Genomic DNA, 16,405 nt, shown 5'->3' with positions numbered 1-16,405 from the left:
GAGAGAAAGGCAGCGAATGAAAGAGGAGGCAGCAGAGACGGGGCGTGGGGAGGGGGAGCTCCAAACAACAGCCGGCTTCACTATACCACAGTCAATTCTTTGTTGTCAGAATGGATGGAAACAGCGACTAATCTATCAGTCAGTAGAGCTTTAAGGACAATACTGCTTACAACATGACTGCTTCATGGGATCATGTGTCTTAATATTTTACTTTTTTTTTTTTAAATCACAGTTGTTTGGTACGACAACTGGTAAAGGTATTATGCCCACTTTAGATAGAGAAAAAACGGAGTAGTACATTTCTGCCAAAGAATTCAGATATTTTGAGATTAGACTCAGAAATTTTCTGAAAAAAACCCCCCCAAAAAAACAAAGACATTTCTAAGCTTAAAAGGACCAAAATTTGTTAGGAAAAACCTCGCATATTTGTCTAAAATAAATTGTATTAAAAAAAAATGCAATTTGCGTTTGAAAACAGAAAAGGTTTCAAACGTGCATTGCTTTTTTGATTGAATGCACGTTTTTCTCTTTTCCTACTGATTGGTTATTAAAAAGAAAACAAGCAGTTTGACATAAATGAAAATGAAAAGTCGAAGATTTTTTCTACATTTGGACATTTTTTGAATATGAAAAGTCGAAAATGTTCGACTTTTGAATCACTTCTTTCCATGGCGTTACTTACATGGGTGTCAATCTCATTTTCATCTTGGACCATCAAGATCATAAATGTCAGAGCCAGTTGTGGCAAGATTATTGATAAGACAAACTGTTAAAAATAATATTAAATAGCTGCAGGTGCATTCAATGAGTACTTCTTAAGCTTGAGTAATATTTCACACTGATATAACCTGATTTTAATTATCCGAAATGCTCAAAGAAATTATACATGCACGCTGGGAAATGTTGATTTATGATCCTGAATCCAGATTACCAAGATAATCATGGAGAATCATTTGAATTTAATGGTTCCGGGTTAGACCTTCCTCCTGATACATTTCTACAATTTCAATATCGAGAAGTTTTTCAGACTGTGCAACTACATGCTGTGTACACTTTTGAATTTGCTGTGTAGAAAAAAAAAGTCAGCAGGGACAATGTACTTTTTGTACTTTGCTTCGCTGGAGAAAAGAAAACTTACATTTTTTCAGATTATATTGATTTTTAATACTGTTCAACAAACAGCCACAGCTGAAGAAATGATATCAGTGAATTTTTATTTTACAATCTGCTGAAATTTCTGTAATACAGAAAAGATCATCTGGGAGCAAAACAAACTGAACTGCACACAGAGTCAGACACTTTACATGGAGTGGTTACAAGGAAGAGCCTTCGTCTGACTGGCAGGATAAATCCAAAAATTCGATTTTTTTTCTGATTTGACTGACTGACCCCCAACTTTCCCCAAAGTTACAAGTTTTGCTGGGAATTTTCCTTATATATAAACAAAAGCTCAGAACAAGAACAAGTTTTATGAGTTTCTTAAAATTCTCATTGCTCAAAAAAAATCTGTTAAATTATTTCAGCGGGGTTAAAAGAAAAAAAAATAGAAAGCTGCACATAAAAAGAAAGACCACTGAAAAATACAATATGTAAGGTTACCTTGTGAGTGAAATGACAAGGGCCTGGAGCTGCTGCAGAAAAATTATTATAAATACATAACAGCAGGAAAAAAAAAACATCATGCGCTTGACCTCATTAGAAGTGATCATCAGAGCAGTGGAAGCATCGGGGAAGAGTTGCAACAGTTTCACAGCGTATTAAAGCAAATGAAGTGCTGCTGTGCTGTGTTGAAAGCCTACTCTAAGACATAAATATAAAAACGACCCCTACTGGTCTAACTCTGTTAGATATACAGCAATCTGACGTTCAGTACGAATCCCGTGTCATTTTATGTTCCTTTCACATACATATAACAAGTCTGCCTGCTGCAGCTTCGATGCTCTGCAGTACCGCCTTTGGGCCACCAGAGGGGAGAAAAACGAGCATTAAGTGTGAGTTTATTTTAGGTTCGTGTGATGTAACAGGTTTGTACCGAACCCATAGCGGGACATTGAAGGAGAAAAGAAAAACTTAACTTTCTCGAGCGCACCGAATGCTATCTCATGCACACCACTTAATGTCTCATTGTCGCCAGATAATATGTGGGGCACGCGAGATGGCATGTCGCCGTACGACATACCATCTCGTGAGCAGCAGATAATATTTGGTGCGCATGAGATGGAATGTGGTGAATACTTGATAGCGTCACGAGCGCACCAGATATCTCGAGCGCAGGAGATGCTATCTGTTGCGCACGAGAAAGTGTCTGGTCGCAGACGAGAATTTTTATTTTTCCTTTAATGTTTTGCTACGGTTCCGTAGGTTTGCTAACCGGGTCCAGAAATAGAAGAAACCATTGTAAAGATGAGCCCAAAAGCAGCAGAGTGACTGTGTTCAGCTGACCGAGCTCAACAGTGCTGCTAACTTGTTTACACAACAGCAATAGCGACCAGGGGTCAGTGTTTACTATGTCCCGGGTCAGGTCACAGCTTATTGTGTCAAGAGTGTGTGGGTCTATAACCGGTACTCTGCTCGATGAACACACAGCAGCCTCACATCATTTCAAAAATATGCTTAATGTTGATGAATGAGGATTAAAAAATAACAATTACAGGATCAAGTTCAACTGTTCCATCAAAATCATTAGCTTGGCATTTAAAAGTATTCCTGCTTGGTTGGGTAATTGTACTTCAGTGAAAGCTGCAAGCTAATCCTGGTGATAAAACAGTTATTTGACATTCTGTTTCCTCCCAAGCTGTACCACCCCGTTTCCCTCCCTCCATGGCTCAGTGCTGCAGCTGCTTCATCCTGTTCAGGGCTGAGCCCGCCTGGAACCACTCGATCTGGGTCTCGTTGAAGCTGTGGTTGAGCTCCAGCGTCTCCTGGCTGCCGTCGCTGTGCGTCACGACCGCTGACAAGGGCTGAGAGAAAAGACCCTCAGAGGAGATGTTTTTAAAAATGTATTTCTCAACAGCTAAATCTTAGATGTTAAATCTTACCTTTCCTGGTGCAAAGGATTTCAGTCCCTTGATGGAGATCTTGTCGTCGGGGCGGATTTTGTCGTAGTCAGATGGGTTGCTAAAGGTGAGGGGAAGCAGGCCCTGCTTCTTCAGGTTCGTTTCTGAGACATGGAGGACAAACTTTTCAGTTCAGATGAAAATCAACAAAACTAAATGACACAATTTTAATGTTCTTCAGTTTATTCACTGCTGCTATTCTCCATCTATGTCACTTGTAATTACTAATTATGAGATAGTATGTCTTACGGCGACATGCCATCTCGCGTGCCCCACATATTATCTGGCGACAATGAGACATTAAGTGGTGTGCATGAGATAGCATTCGGTGCGGTCGAGAAAGTTTAGTTTTTCTTTTGTCCTTCAATGTCCCGGAAGAACTGTGTGTTCGGAAGAACTTCCTGTCTTCTTTTTTTATAGAGTCTACACTTCACCATTTGCTTTTGTGCTTGGCTCTCTCTTTCTTGGAAGGAATCATTGATAGAGATATTGCCCCTATTTTTTTTTACTTGTCCATAGAAAGTAGCCCTGGTTCAGTGTTTCTTTGGGGAACCGTTATCAGTTTTTTTGCAGGTTTCACCAACTCAAATTTCAGACCACTATGAATTTAAGATCTCCTGTATCTCCACAAAAATGTATGAAAAAAAAATTGAACTTACCTGCCGTGATAGATGCAAAAACGTTAGCTAGTTAGTTAGCAAGAGTGTGTTAGCAGTGAGTTCACGGTAGCCCTAACAGTCTCTAGTCACAGAGCACAATGAAGATGATGTCTGAGTGTGACTTCAAACTTGCCTAACGGAAAAGTCCCGCGAAACAAAAACCCCAATAAAAACATGGGATATACAAGAATAAATAGTAGATAAAATTTAAGACCTGTGATTTGCATATTAAAGGCAAACCTACTTTTTATAATTAAATGAAGACATTTTAAGGCCAGTTCTTCTGAAGGTGTCTTCCTGTTAAAAGGAAGTGGTTCCGTTCAACTGTCGCTGCGTGCTTGATAACAAGAACAGATTATTGTGACTTGATGGAGTTGACTGATGTTTATAAAGGCAACATTTTACCAATTGGCAAATACATCATCCAACTGTATTTGTGTTGTATTATATGTCATGTATTATATTTTATGTAGGATTCTATATTTGATGGAAACTGAACTCTTTGGTCTTGTAAAGGACACTTGTTAAAAAAATTGGGCTATTTAAATAAACCTGACCCAGTTGGCTTCATGTTCATATAGCTATTTTTAGCATGAACTGTGTGGCTCACCATGGATTCGGGCAAAGCTCTTCACAATAATAGCTCTTCCACCCAGATGCCTTGGCTCCAGAGCTGCATGTTCTCTGCTGGAGCCTTCGCCGTAGTTATCATCTCCAACCACAACCCACGACATGCCGTTGGCCTGCAGAGGAGAAGCAATAAAAACAGAGTTTCACTGACTTTCAATTCGAGATTTTACAGCTTATTATCAAAGACAAATGCTTTTGAAACCAGTATAGAAATTTTCTAGGAATGGACTGTAATTTTTTTAAATAAAATTTTAAAGGTTATTACATAAAGGGGTGAATCATTTTGCAATTTTCTGCTGATTCCCTTTTTGGCCAATACCATTTTTTTGTTTGCTTAAAAGGTTGCTAAATGTAGCTAGAAATTTGCTCATGGGCTTGACACGTGGAGTGACGAACGACTCAAGGTGAACCCAACCCATGAGGCGCGATAGTGATAACAGCAATAGCGGTAGCAGTGTTAGCAATGGCAGCGGAAACAAAAGGTGAACGTTTTTCAACTTTTCTTGTGTCGGTACGTGTGTACGCCTATGTGATCTGGCTTTAAATTTTGCCATAGGAGGTTCTGTACGACATGAATGGTGAGGGGGTGATGTTGCCTCCTGTGTGTCAAGAACCTTAAGTTGGAAAAGGTCGGGTAATTTGCTGTAAACTGGTGGGGGTCTCTCAGTCTCCCCTTTCTTATGGCAAAGTAACAGAAGACTGGATTTTTTCAGACCTTTGCAGAGGGAGATAAGATCAGTTTCACATGCAAGTAATTATCGGTACAACAGTCACATCTTGAACTCTGACCTTGTAGTGTCGTGCCACATCAGGGACTCCTCCGTAATCTCCTGTCAGGTGGTTCTTGATCTTATTGACGGCGTCGTTCTCGCTGTTGACGGCACCGATCAGCATGTTGTTGGAGATGTTATCCAGGTGGCCGCGGAACTTCAGCCAGGGTCCTGCTGCGCTGATGTGGTCTGTGGTGCATTTCCCCTTCACCTACAGAGAGACGGGTGAGAGTTATCCTCCGACGCCAGCAGCCGTGAGAGCGTTCCCATCTAACCTGGTGTGCGCCCACCTTGATGAGGACCACCATGTTTTCCAGGTCATTTCCGCTCCACTTGTCAAAAGGCTCCAGCAGCTGCAGCCGGTTACTCTGAGGACTGACGTCCACCGTGAGGCTGACGCCGTCGCTGGGAGGATGCTGGTAGGTGTCCTGCCCTGGGTCGAAGTCCCTGGCCGGTAATTCGTCTCCGGTGGGGGGCACCAGCTTGAACTTCTCTCCCGTGGGGGTTGTGAGGTAATCCGTCTCTGGGTTGAAGTCTAGCGTCCCAGCGATGGCGAGGGCAGTGACGATCTGAGGGAGGGAGGCAGGAGGAAGGACGGTAGGTGCAGAATGTGAACATGTGTGTGCTGGGAGGTGTGGATCGGTTTGGGTTTACCTCAGGTGAGGTGACAAACGCATGAGTTGCAGGGTTGGCGTCGTTCCTGGCGGTGAAGTTCCTGTTGAAGGATGTAACAATGGTGTTCTTCTCTCCCTTCTTCACATCCCGCCTGCAAATAACAAATATACAGAATATCAACACAACCTTTGGTCAAGCTGATTTATTACAACAGGAAGTGACAACACAACGAGACCCTTACTAGGATTTTATGTAGAAGACCAGGGGTCAGCAACCGCAACAATTTTACGAGCCATGTTTGCCTTCAGTCCAGCTAAACAGCATTTGTTTAGCAACATGACTCACTGAGAGTCTGTGATAAACCAACCCAAAGTAGCACAGAATTGGAAGGTACATGTCTAAAAGACCCGACGGTTTTTTTTTCCAATATTCAGTGTTAAAAATCTTTTTTTTTTTTCATAAGCATGTGATTTCTTTCACCTGATGTCAGTTTAAAAGTAATCACCTGTCCCACTGTCCAATGCAGGGTCCACATGCATTGGCAAGAACCACACCTCCAACATCGCTGAGGATCTTTGACTATAAGATAAAAAAAAAACAACAACAACAGAACGGTGTTAATTTTACCACTTAAGAACAAGAAGTTATGTGCAGTCCGTTTGTTTTTGCAATGAGCCAGCATTTACATATCCGTCTCTTTCGATGGTGGCACGGATCTGCTCGGAGCCGGGGGTGACAGTGAACTGAGCTTTGCACTTCAGGCCTTTGTCCAGGGCCTGTTTGGCCAGGGAGGCGGCCCGGCCCATGTCCTCGTAGCTGGAGTTGGTGCAGCTGCCGATCAGACCTGAAAAGTGAACCAGGGAAGAAATCCTCAACAATAGTCAAGCCTGGATACATGAAGAGCAGCACATCTCCGTCTGTCCTCACCGACTTTGACCTCCAGCGGCCAGCCGTTCTTCTTGGCCACAGCGCCGACCTCGGAGACGGGGTGCGCCAGGTCAGGGGTGAACGGTCCATTGATGTGAGGCTTGAGCTGGAAGGAAACAGCAAGAAAACACACAAGTTAGGAAGAAAAAAATCTAATGTGTGATGAATTGTTGGGACATTCTATCAGGTATAACAGCAAAAGGAAAGGACTGCAGGTGAGAAAGCATCATTTTATTATTAAACTGAACACTTGAGATGCCAGGCCTTCAGTTTGTAGCCAAGTTTCATTATGCAGCAGAAATGTTTGTTTCAAAGTGGAAAATGGATGAAGTTTAAAACCAGAAGTTTGCGTTTAATATAGATTTCTTCTCCTGCCATTATTTAGCTAAATATTTGATGTATGCCTGTCGCAATAAGCAATAAATGAAATAATTGGATAAAAAAATTTTTTTTAAAAGAACTCAATAGTTTCCATCTGCATGATTTATGTTTTCTTCTCTCTCTTTCTGCCAAAAACTTTATGATAAAAGCCTTTTCTTGAAGGACAGTTTTGTTCACAGAAACTTTATAATTCATTTATTTGTCGTTTCTTTTGTTTATTTATTTTGAATACTTTAAATGTCTTCCAGTTCCAGTGTTAAATGTTTATTAGAATTCAATTAATAAATCCCAGCTCAATTTAAGAATCAAGTTGACAGCAAAACTATTGATTTTTTTCTACATATATACGATAAATAAATAAATTCAGACAGTAAGGAGTTAAGACCTACCTCGTCCAAATTGAGTTCGATGATCTGGTCGTACTCACAGCCTTCATCTGGTACCAATAAGTCCTTGTACTGATCAGCCACAGCAGCGATCTCTGAGGGAAAACACACACATTTAATCACGGCTCTGCAGGTTCAGTGACGGATCACGCTCTCTCTCTTTTATTACAAGTTTATCATAAAGACACAAACTGTAAGCCCACCTCCTCGGCCGGTTTTCTCCAGGTAGGTTCTCATGCGGTGGTTGTATGGAAACACGGAGGTTGTTGCTCCAATTTCTGCTCCCATGTTGCAGATGGTGGCCATTCCTAAACAAGACCAGCAGAAGATTCTGCAGTTGTGCTTTCTGAGTCATAAAGTTTATAGGTTTAAATGATTTTTTCATTGTGCTGACCAGTGCACGAAATGGAGTCGACTCCCGGTCCGTGGTACTCCACGATGGCTCCGGTGCCTCCCTTCACTGTCAAGATGCCCGCCACCTTCAGGATGATGTCTTTGGGAGACGTCCAGCCGGACAGGGTGCCGGTCAGCCGCACGCCGATCACCTGGAAGCGTGAAAATGGGGGAATGCATTAAAATAAAAAGAGGCGGAAATCACAGCAACTACCTGTAAGGAATCCATCCATCCATTTTCTTTACACCCTTATCCCCCAAGGGTCAGAAGGGGAGCTGGTGTCTATCTCTAGCTGTCAATGGGCGAGAGGCGGGGTCACCCTGGACAGGTCGCCAGTCCATCGCAGGGCAACACCGAGACAGACAGGACAAACAACCATGCACACACATTCACACCTAAGGAGAATTTAGACAGACCAATTAACCTGACAGTCATGTTTTTGAACTGTGGGAGGAAGCCGGAGTACCAAGAGAGAACCCAAGCATGCACAGGGAGAACATGCAGAAAGACCCTGAGTTGGAAATCGAACCTTCCTGCTGCAAGGCCAACTGTAAGGAATGAGAGAGCGAGAGACAGAGAAAGCGAGAGAGGGAGAGGGAGAGAGAGAAAGGAATCGGCCCAACCTTGGGACATTTGAGCTCCCAGGGGATTCCAGCCATGACGTCTACAGCGTCGGCTCCGCCCACTCCGATGCAGATGGCGCCAAGCCCGCCGCCGTTTGGCGTGTGGGAATCAGTGCCGATAAGCATCACTCCTGGGTAGGCGTAGTTCTCCAGGATGATCTGTGGAGACGCAGATCATCTTGTTGGGGGAAATCAGGACTGCAACTAATGCTTATTTTAGCAATCGATTAGTCTATAAATTATTCTGACGATTAATCAGTTAGTTGGATGAGAAAATTTTGAAATACATCGAAAAATGCAAATAAACAGATTTTTTTCTTTTTGTTAATAAGAAAATTAGCTTTCTATTGCCAGAAATGCAATAACTTAAAATTCCTTAAGTGAACACTGGATCATTTGTAGCAAAAGATGAATCTGCAGCTAAAACAATCCTTCCCACATCAACAAGTGAGAGACTCAGCTCTGGATGTCTGATTCAACATCAACAGTGTAAGGCTGATCTGGTGATTATTTTTTTGGATTAAGGAATAAAATTGAGGAATAAAAGGTGCTTTTTTTAAATATATTTTTATTTTATTTAATTTTTTTACAGAATTTTACAGGTTAAAATTATGTACATTTTGCAGGTTGCAAGCTAAAACTATGCAACAAATTTACAGGTAAAGGGTTTTTCATCTTAAATACAAATTGTAAAGAACTGTTTTTTCAGTAAAGGTTTTTTTTGAGTCTGTGTCGCCAAGTTAATAATTAATTGATGACTAAATTAATTGACAAATATTTCAATAATCGATTCATCACGATTAATCGTTTCAGTCCCTATGGAAATACAAAGCTACATCTGCAGTATATTAAACTGCCATATTTAGATCAGATTGGTCTCAAAGCTCCTGTTTCACTCTACCTGATGGATGATTCCGGAGCCAGGTTTCCAAAAGCCCACTCCGTATTTTGCTCCAGCGCTGGACAGGAAGTTGTAGACTTCCTGGTTCACTTCCTATGGGAACAAACAGACCTGTGGCTCAATTGAGGGTTACAAACTACAAGCAGGGCCGGATTTACAAGGATGTGGGCCCCTTGGCTGGAAACCATTGTGGTGCCTCGTTCAGTAAAAATTTATTTGGCAAACATAAATGACAATATATTAATATGTAGTCCTATACATAAACACAGTATGAACTAATGATGGCAGGTTTAATCCCTTGGCCAGCAGCTACATGTTGTTCCCCCGGGCAGGGGATATAGACTTAAAGTTTTATCACAATATTTTGTGGAACTATTGTGAAAAGAAACAAGAATTATTTGCTACTTCTTTTTTTAGGTAACGTTATGGGTCTAACTTAATGACACAGCAATCACAAACCACAAACACAAATACTGCTCTTGAAGTGCATTGTAATGCTTTTCTATAGGACACCAGTCACATAAAGAAGTATGATTTGCATCACTAAACTGCATGTAGTAACTGCATTTATTCATATTTTCAAATTAACTGATAATCCCAACAATACGGATAGTTTGGCACCTTTTAAAAATCATTAACTGAAATTTTTTGTGACAACTATGAATGAAACTTCTTATCACAATAAGAAATTTATCACAATTGGTAAAAACAATACGATAAATGCCCATCCCTAGCATGAACACTGTTTATAATAATAAAAATCCCCAAATATCATTACATCTCACCTGATATGGGTCTATGACTCTTATATAAACTAAAATGTTTGCAAAACATGAATTTGTTACAATAAATAAATACATAATTAAAAGATCAAAGTTTGTGGGAATCCCCCACCCAAAAAAAATTTTTTCGCCCTGGGCTACTGACTTTTGTAAAGTCTGGCCCAGTTCACAAGGCCTTGCAAAAGATAATACGGTGGTAAACTAACACAAATAATCCACTGCAGAACAAGCAGAACTTCCTGGTTCGATCGTCATGGTTTCAGATTCTCCACTAGATGCTTCCTCACCTTTGCCCTGGCCAAATCCTTGACTCCGCCGATCTGGGCCTCGATCAGGTGATCGCAGTGGATGGTGGAGGGCACGGCCACCCTCGGCAGGCCGCTGCTGATGAACTGCAGCATGGCCATCTGGGCCGTGGCGTCCTGCATGGCCACGCGGTCTGGACGCAGCCGCAGGTAGGTGCGACCACGGTCGATCTCTTGGTGGTGGGGGTCATCCAGGTGGCCGTACACGATCTTCTCTGACAGAGTGAGAGGACGGTTGAGCCTGCAGACAGAGTAAAGTTTGAGGATATTCCTGCCGGACTGAGAAGAGAAAATCCTGGTAGAATATACATCGACACAGATGAGGCAGAGCTGGAGAAAACCCAGAGCAATAGGCACTGACCTTTTTCGGACGATTTCGACATTGCTATGGAGCTTGTCATAGTTGATGAAGGAGGTGGGCTCAAAGCGGCTCATGGCCACTTTAGCCTTGGCTCTGTAGGCGGCCGATACATGCAGGCGCCGTGCACCATGACCCAGAACCAGCTGGAGACAGACAGACACACACACACACATCGCAAACATCAAAAGATGAGTCCAAACACACAGCTGGAAATCTATTGAGGTCACCACTAACAAACAATTTCTTATTACAGCTCTCAACTTTAGCTGATAATACTGATATTAAGTATCGGCTGTTACTGATCCAACACAGAAAAACAGAGCAGAATTGACAAAAAAATATGGATATATGTTTTAAACATATACATAAATTTCCTTAATTACAAATTTATTTGATCACTTCAATACACCAACAGCTTGGTCAAACATGTAATAACCGCACAACTTTTATTTGTTTAGTCAGTGCTACTAGGAGTCAACAGCCAATGGAAAAAAAGAAGAAAATGAAACTGACTAAATTAATAGGTCTTGGTCAAACATCTAAAAAAAAACTGCAGTGAACCTTCTTTCAAATGGTTCAGAAAGTGCAATTATAAATTCTAAATATGATGTAAAATAAATAAAGCACGACGTCAGTCAGTGCACAGTGCATAGAGATCTGAATAGATCTGTCCTTAGAATTGTTTTTAATGTTGGGACCGATGCAAATACAGCTGCTTCTGTAATAAAAACCTAAGGAGTTGATATGACACCAGACCAATAATAAGATTTCAATCCAGAAATGTCAGCTGACTGAAAAGCATGTCCAGTACGTACAGTCAGTATTTGGTTGGGCTCCTTTTGCACGATTACTGCGTCAATGTGGCGTGGCATGGAGGCCGTCTGCCTGACTTTCAGGACTTTGGTGAAAACCTACAGTCCAGTTTTCTTCCTACTTGGGTTAGGAGTGGCTTCAGCACAAGAAATGTGAAAGTCGTTGTCTATGTCCTGGATTTTATCGCCTGCATGATTTTTTTTTCTTCCACTTAATTTTTCATCAATAAGCTTGAACTCAGCCAGCTTCTTTAGCAAAGACCTTTCATGTTACCAGCTGTCTGCTGAACAGGTTTCAAATGTATTTCAAATGTTTGTGTAGCCCATAACATGTTTAGAACATAGCATTTCTGTCTAACAATAGCAGTTATTTTTATTAGTCATAAATTATATTGTATTTTGGAGTTTTCATTTAACATCGAGTGGGATCGTAATAATGTACTCATTTGCTGAGAATCAACTGTTTGTTGTTTTGTATGTCAAGTTTAGGGAGGTATTACCTGATTGCTTGTGTTTTTTGAATTATGGGTGTGGTTTTTCTTTTTGGTCACCTGAGGATAATATTCAGTAGAAAATCAACTGCTTGCAGCACAGAAATCTGGAACCTTTTAAAAGGCAAAATAAAGAGAAGACATTCCGCTAACTTCAAATAAAGCAAAGAGAATTGAGTGACCATTTTTGAAAACCACAGTTTCTGTGTTTAAAGGACCCACTGAGAGGTCTAACCTTGCTGTTAACCTTGCTAGTCGCGACCAAACCCGAGCGTTAGAACCAAAGCAACCGTAGCCGTTTGAAGGCTTTGGGTGTCTACGATAACATCTCATAACAACAGTGAATAACAGTGATTTGAGGAGTCGGTTAGTTTTGAAGCAGCTGTCGTCAGCTAGATAACGTTCAGAGGGGCTCGGGACACGATGACCTGAGCAGCTTCTTCGCTCCCAGCCACACTTATCTGACCTCCAGCGGGCTCACTAACGCCTCCTACCAGGTTTATCCGCTCGGAGACAACAGCTGACCCCGCTCTGCTGTCGGCTGCGGGGATTTAAGCTGAGTTTTGAGACTCTTACCTGGAGCCGGGCCACTGTCAGACAGTAGGTTGCCATTTTGTTCACTGACAAAGATGTGAGGGTCGAGTGTGACGTCACGCGATTGTAAAGTCTTTTCTCTTCTTTTGTGGTTATGAGGAGTTGGCGCTTTCAATGTGCCGCCACCTACTGGAGAAAGTCAATTACTACAAATTAGTAGTAGTGGACTTCATGAAGCGAAATCCTTAATTGTTCTACACGTGGATTGAGTAGCCAATTTTTGTACTCAAGTACGAGTAGCACTTCTACAACATATTTGTTCTCAAGTAAAAGTAAAAAGAAGTAGCTTTCCAAGAAATTACCCAATTATTTGGTAAAATAAAATAATAGGACATGATTTCATATTTTAAAATGATTTCATCACACATAAAACATAAAGATATGTGCAAATAATGAGATTTTAAAGACAAATATAAATAAAAACTACAATAAATAAATTCTAATTCAGGCAGAAGAAACACTTTTTCATATCATTTTTTTCAAAATCAAAATTTACATTTAGGTAGTGTGTATATTATAACTAGGTAACATACTTCCAAGGACAATACGTAGTGTTTAAAATAATGGTAAAACAGGCTCAGCAGATAGAAAATAACAAAAGAACTACAAAGCTGGTGTAGAAACAAGAGGACTGCATGAGTGTGAGTTTGCTCTCTTTTCATTAAAGTTATTTGTATTGGATAGAGTATCCAAACATTTTTACTCAACTAAGGCTTATAATATTACTTGAGTAATATTATTAAAGTAAAAATCAAAATGCAGAGTGCAGGAAATCCACTCCTAAAAGTATTTTCCCCCAAAAGGTTAAGAAAATGTGAGTAAATGTACCTATAGGCCCTACCCTCATCTGATTGTAACTGACACTACCATAGGTCAAACTTGTTTTTCATAATAATAATAATAATAATAATAATATTCATACCCAGTTTCAACAAAATATTATTTCTGTACCTTCAGCTGCTTTCTATTGGGAAAACTTTTATTTGGTTAAATTTCATGTTCACAGATCTAAACTTTCATCATCTTCACCTTTTTTCTAGTTTTGCTTTTTGGAAATCAAATATTTATATGCTATTTCTAAAAGTTCAAACAAAAACATCTGTAAATACATAGGAATGCTGTAGGTCAATAAATATATTTAATTTATCATTGTGTCCGCTTTTTATTTCATGTATTTATTGCAGAAGCCTGGTATTTTTGTGGATATTTCTCTTACTTAACATCCATTTACGTGACTATTTAACGTCTTGTGTCATTTTATTATTTGGACAAATAATGATACACTGATTTAATTTCTAGCAATGATTTCCAAAGTTGTATTTCCTTATTGGAGCCGCCAGGTGGCGGTAATGTGGTAACAGAAACCCAGGACTCGGGTGAAAGGTTGTAGTTGAAACACACTAGCACAACTCGGTATAAGTTAGCCTAAAATGGCCAAGCATCATCCAGATTTGATTTTTTGTCGAAAACAAGCCGGTGTCGGTAGGTCTGACTTAGTTCGTTTATAAGTAACATACCAAGTAGTTCTACATCAACCGGGGCCTATCTCTATTACATTCTTACACTAGATAGCATTAGCCGCTAAGCTAATTGTTGGAGCATGGATTTCAATGAAAATGTTAGCTGTGATGTTAGCCTTTACGTTTCTTGTGCGTGTTTGTTCCCTTGACACACTACCAGTTACTTTTATTATGGTTTGTTTATCGAGAAAAAATAATACAATTATGAAATGTGAGTTTTAAGCAATTCTATAGTTTGACTGACTAACCTCTTTGTTTCAATTCCGCAGCTATCGGGAGACTTTGCGAGAAATGTAAGTGTTGTCATCTACATTTAGCTAACACACCTGTTTCAGGAATTATAACGAACAATTGCTGTAGCTGGTTTTATTGCAGTATTACTTTGGTTTCTTAGTTAAATGTACAGATTAAATATGGAGTCACCTGTAAGTTACTGTTTATCAGAATCATTTTGTTGGAGGGGAAACATAAGAACAGATTCAGATGAAGAGTGTTGAGTTAGTTATATTTGCCTAATAAAACAAAGGCCAAAAAACTCATTCACTGTTCAACATTGTAGCTTAGTAAACTATATATATTTTTAAAAAATAAAATAATGTAGTTATAGAATGACATGTCTATTAAAAAAAACTAATTTTGTGTGTTCTCCAACTACAATTTAAAAACCGACAAACAATTTGACCTGCCAGCACAGGTGGTTGAAACACATGGAGACATTTTGTTTGTAATTAGAGCAGAATTGCAACAAACCAGTTAAAATTTCATATTGGAATATGTTTGATGCAATACAAAGCATTTACCTTTTAATAACCATGCTTTTTACATTCTCCTTAATTTCATAGTATTTATTTGCTATATTTTACTCAAAAGCAGTCTTACCACTACCACTGTAGAAATATCTTCCTTAAAATGACCATGATTGTTAAATTCGTACCATACGTTTTACTTATGGGATTACTGGAGTGAGACTTTTGAGAAAAATTGCCATTCTGACACGAGAAACGACTAGGACCAACATGAAGTTTAAACTACAGTTAAAAGTTCCCCGTTCTGTCCCTTCCCTGGCCCTCAGTTTTTCACCTGGCTCCCTCTTTTCTTCCAGGTGATGGAAAGTGTGTGATCTGTGACTCCTACGTTAGGCCGTGCACGCTGGTGCGTATTTGTGACGAGTGTAACTACGGGTCCTACCAGGGCCGCTGCGTGATCTGCGGAGGGCCTGGTGTGTCTGACGCTTACTACTGCAAAGAGTGCACCATCCAGGAGAAAGACGTGAGTCTCATCTGCTGTTTTTTTCTGTCTACTGTGTGCTTCTCCAAACACTTCCTAAACTTTTTTTTTCTTTTTTTATTCTGTGTGCAGCGAGATGGATGTCCTAAGATTGTGAACTTGGGCAGCTCTAAAACAGATCTGTTTTATGAAAGGAAGAAGTACGGCTTCAAGAAGAGGTGAAGAAACCGAAGTCTGGGCTTTTTAGTTTTGCAGTTTTTCTAAAGCATCCACAATAAGAAACATTGTTTTTCCTAAATAAAGCTTTTCTTTTCTATTTCAATGCATTTTATTTATTTTTCCTTGAGTCTTTGTGCTTGTAGAAGGACTGATTTTCAGACAGTTGAATACTTTCTTCAACATGCTGTATGTTTGAAATCTTGACAGAAACATGAGTTATTTCAAAACCACAGGATTAATATATACAGAATATAGTGGAGACTAGGGATCCAGGAAACATCAGCATCAACATCGGTGGCACCTGATGTTGGTCTTTTTGAACAACCCACGTTTATTTCCTTGTGTACCTGAAGGGGGAGGGGCTTGGTCATGTGACCGTGATGGTGCCGCAGCACAGAATTGTGGGGTGTTTAACTGAAGCAGAGAAGCAATGTCTGTTTTTTCAGTGTTGCGTGGTTGGGAAAGACCTGTCCAGGGTGACCCCACCTCTCACCCAGAACGTTAGCTGGAGATGGGCACCAGCACCCCTCCTGACCCCACTAAGGGACAAGGGTGTTAGAAAATGGATGGATGGATGAATTCATGATAAGAATAATATGAGTCAAACTAGAATACTCTGGAACACAAACCATGTTCTGGAGTGGAGCCATTTGACATAGGATTTTTTCCCCCGTAAATAAAATTTACCTAATTTTGAAGTTGGTTATTTATTCATACATGAGTGAATAAAAATTTTTTTTAACTGAATCTAC

General features: G+C 40.2%; 2 protein-coding genes across 2 annotated transcripts; one reads left to right on the top strand and one right to left on the bottom strand.

The window, feature by feature from the left end:
- Nucleotides 1–1,193: 1,193 nt before the first annotated feature.
- aco2 (aconitase 2, mitochondrial) lies at nucleotides 1,194–12,816 on the bottom strand. The gene is made up of 17 exons (XM_008437869.2): nucleotides 12,670–12,816; nucleotides 10,791–10,933; nucleotides 10,412–10,670; nucleotides 9,343–9,435; nucleotides 8,442–8,600; nucleotides 7,819–7,969; nucleotides 7,628–7,732; nucleotides 7,428–7,519; nucleotides 6,658–6,763; nucleotides 6,417–6,574; nucleotides 6,236–6,309; nucleotides 5,770–5,881; nucleotides 5,406–5,684; nucleotides 5,135–5,326; nucleotides 4,326–4,458; nucleotides 3,039–3,160; nucleotides 1,194–2,960 (listed from the first exon to the last, which is right to left on the bottom strand). The coding sequence occupies exons 1-17, from the start codon at nucleotides 12,703–12,705 to the stop codon at nucleotides 2,826–2,828; spliced, it is 2,349 nt and encodes a 782-aa protein (XP_008436091.2). The 5' UTR covers nucleotides 12,706–12,816; the 3' UTR covers nucleotides 1,194–2,825.
- Nucleotides 12,817–14,016: 1,200 nt separating this feature from the next.
- phf5a (PHD finger protein 5A) lies at nucleotides 14,017–15,756 on the top strand. Its single transcript, XM_008437870.3, has 4 exons — nucleotides 14,017–14,169; nucleotides 14,477–14,500; nucleotides 15,310–15,476; nucleotides 15,567–15,756. Exons 1-4 carry the CDS (start codon nucleotides 14,118–14,120, stop codon nucleotides 15,654–15,656), a joined length of 333 nt encoding a protein of 110 aa, XP_008436092.1. The 5' UTR covers nucleotides 14,017–14,117; the 3' UTR covers nucleotides 15,657–15,756.
- The last annotated feature ends 649 nt before the right edge of the window (nucleotides 15,757–16,405 follow it).

The sequence above is a fragment of the Poecilia reticulata genome, chromosome 19 (assembly GCF_904066995.2).
Source record: "Poecilia reticulata chromosome 19, P_reticulata-male-v2, whole genome shotgun sequence".
Taxonomy (NCBI): Eukaryota; Metazoa; Chordata; class Actinopteri; order Cyprinodontiformes; family Poeciliidae; genus Poecilia; species Poecilia reticulata.
The sequence above is the reverse complement of the archived record's forward strand: the minus strand, read 5'-3'. Positions and strand labels throughout refer to the sequence as shown.

Coding starts and splice junctions, on each gene's coding strand:
- aco2 (XM_008437869.2), bottom strand. CDS start 12,705: ATGGCAACCTACTGTCTGACAGTGGCCCGGCTCCAG. Junction 7,733..7,818: donor CGACTCCATTTCGTGCACTG/GTCAGCACAATG, acceptor GGTCTTGTTTAG/GAATGGCCACCATCTGCAAC. Junction 4,459..5,134: donor ATGTGGCACGACACTACAAG/GTCAGAGTTCAA, acceptor TCTCCTCTGCAG/GCCAACGGCATGTCGTGGGT.
- phf5a (XM_008437870.3), top strand. CDS start 14,118: ATGGCCAAGCATCATCCAGATTTGATTTTTTGTCGAAAACAAGCCGGT. Junction 14,501..15,309: donor CGGGAGACTTTGCGAGAAAT/GTAAGTGTTGTC, acceptor CTTTTCTTCCAG/GTGATGGAAAGTGTGTGATC. Junction 15,477..15,566: donor GCACCATCCAGGAGAAAGAC/GTGAGTCTCATC, acceptor TTCTGTGTGCAG/CGAGATGGATGTCCTAAGAT.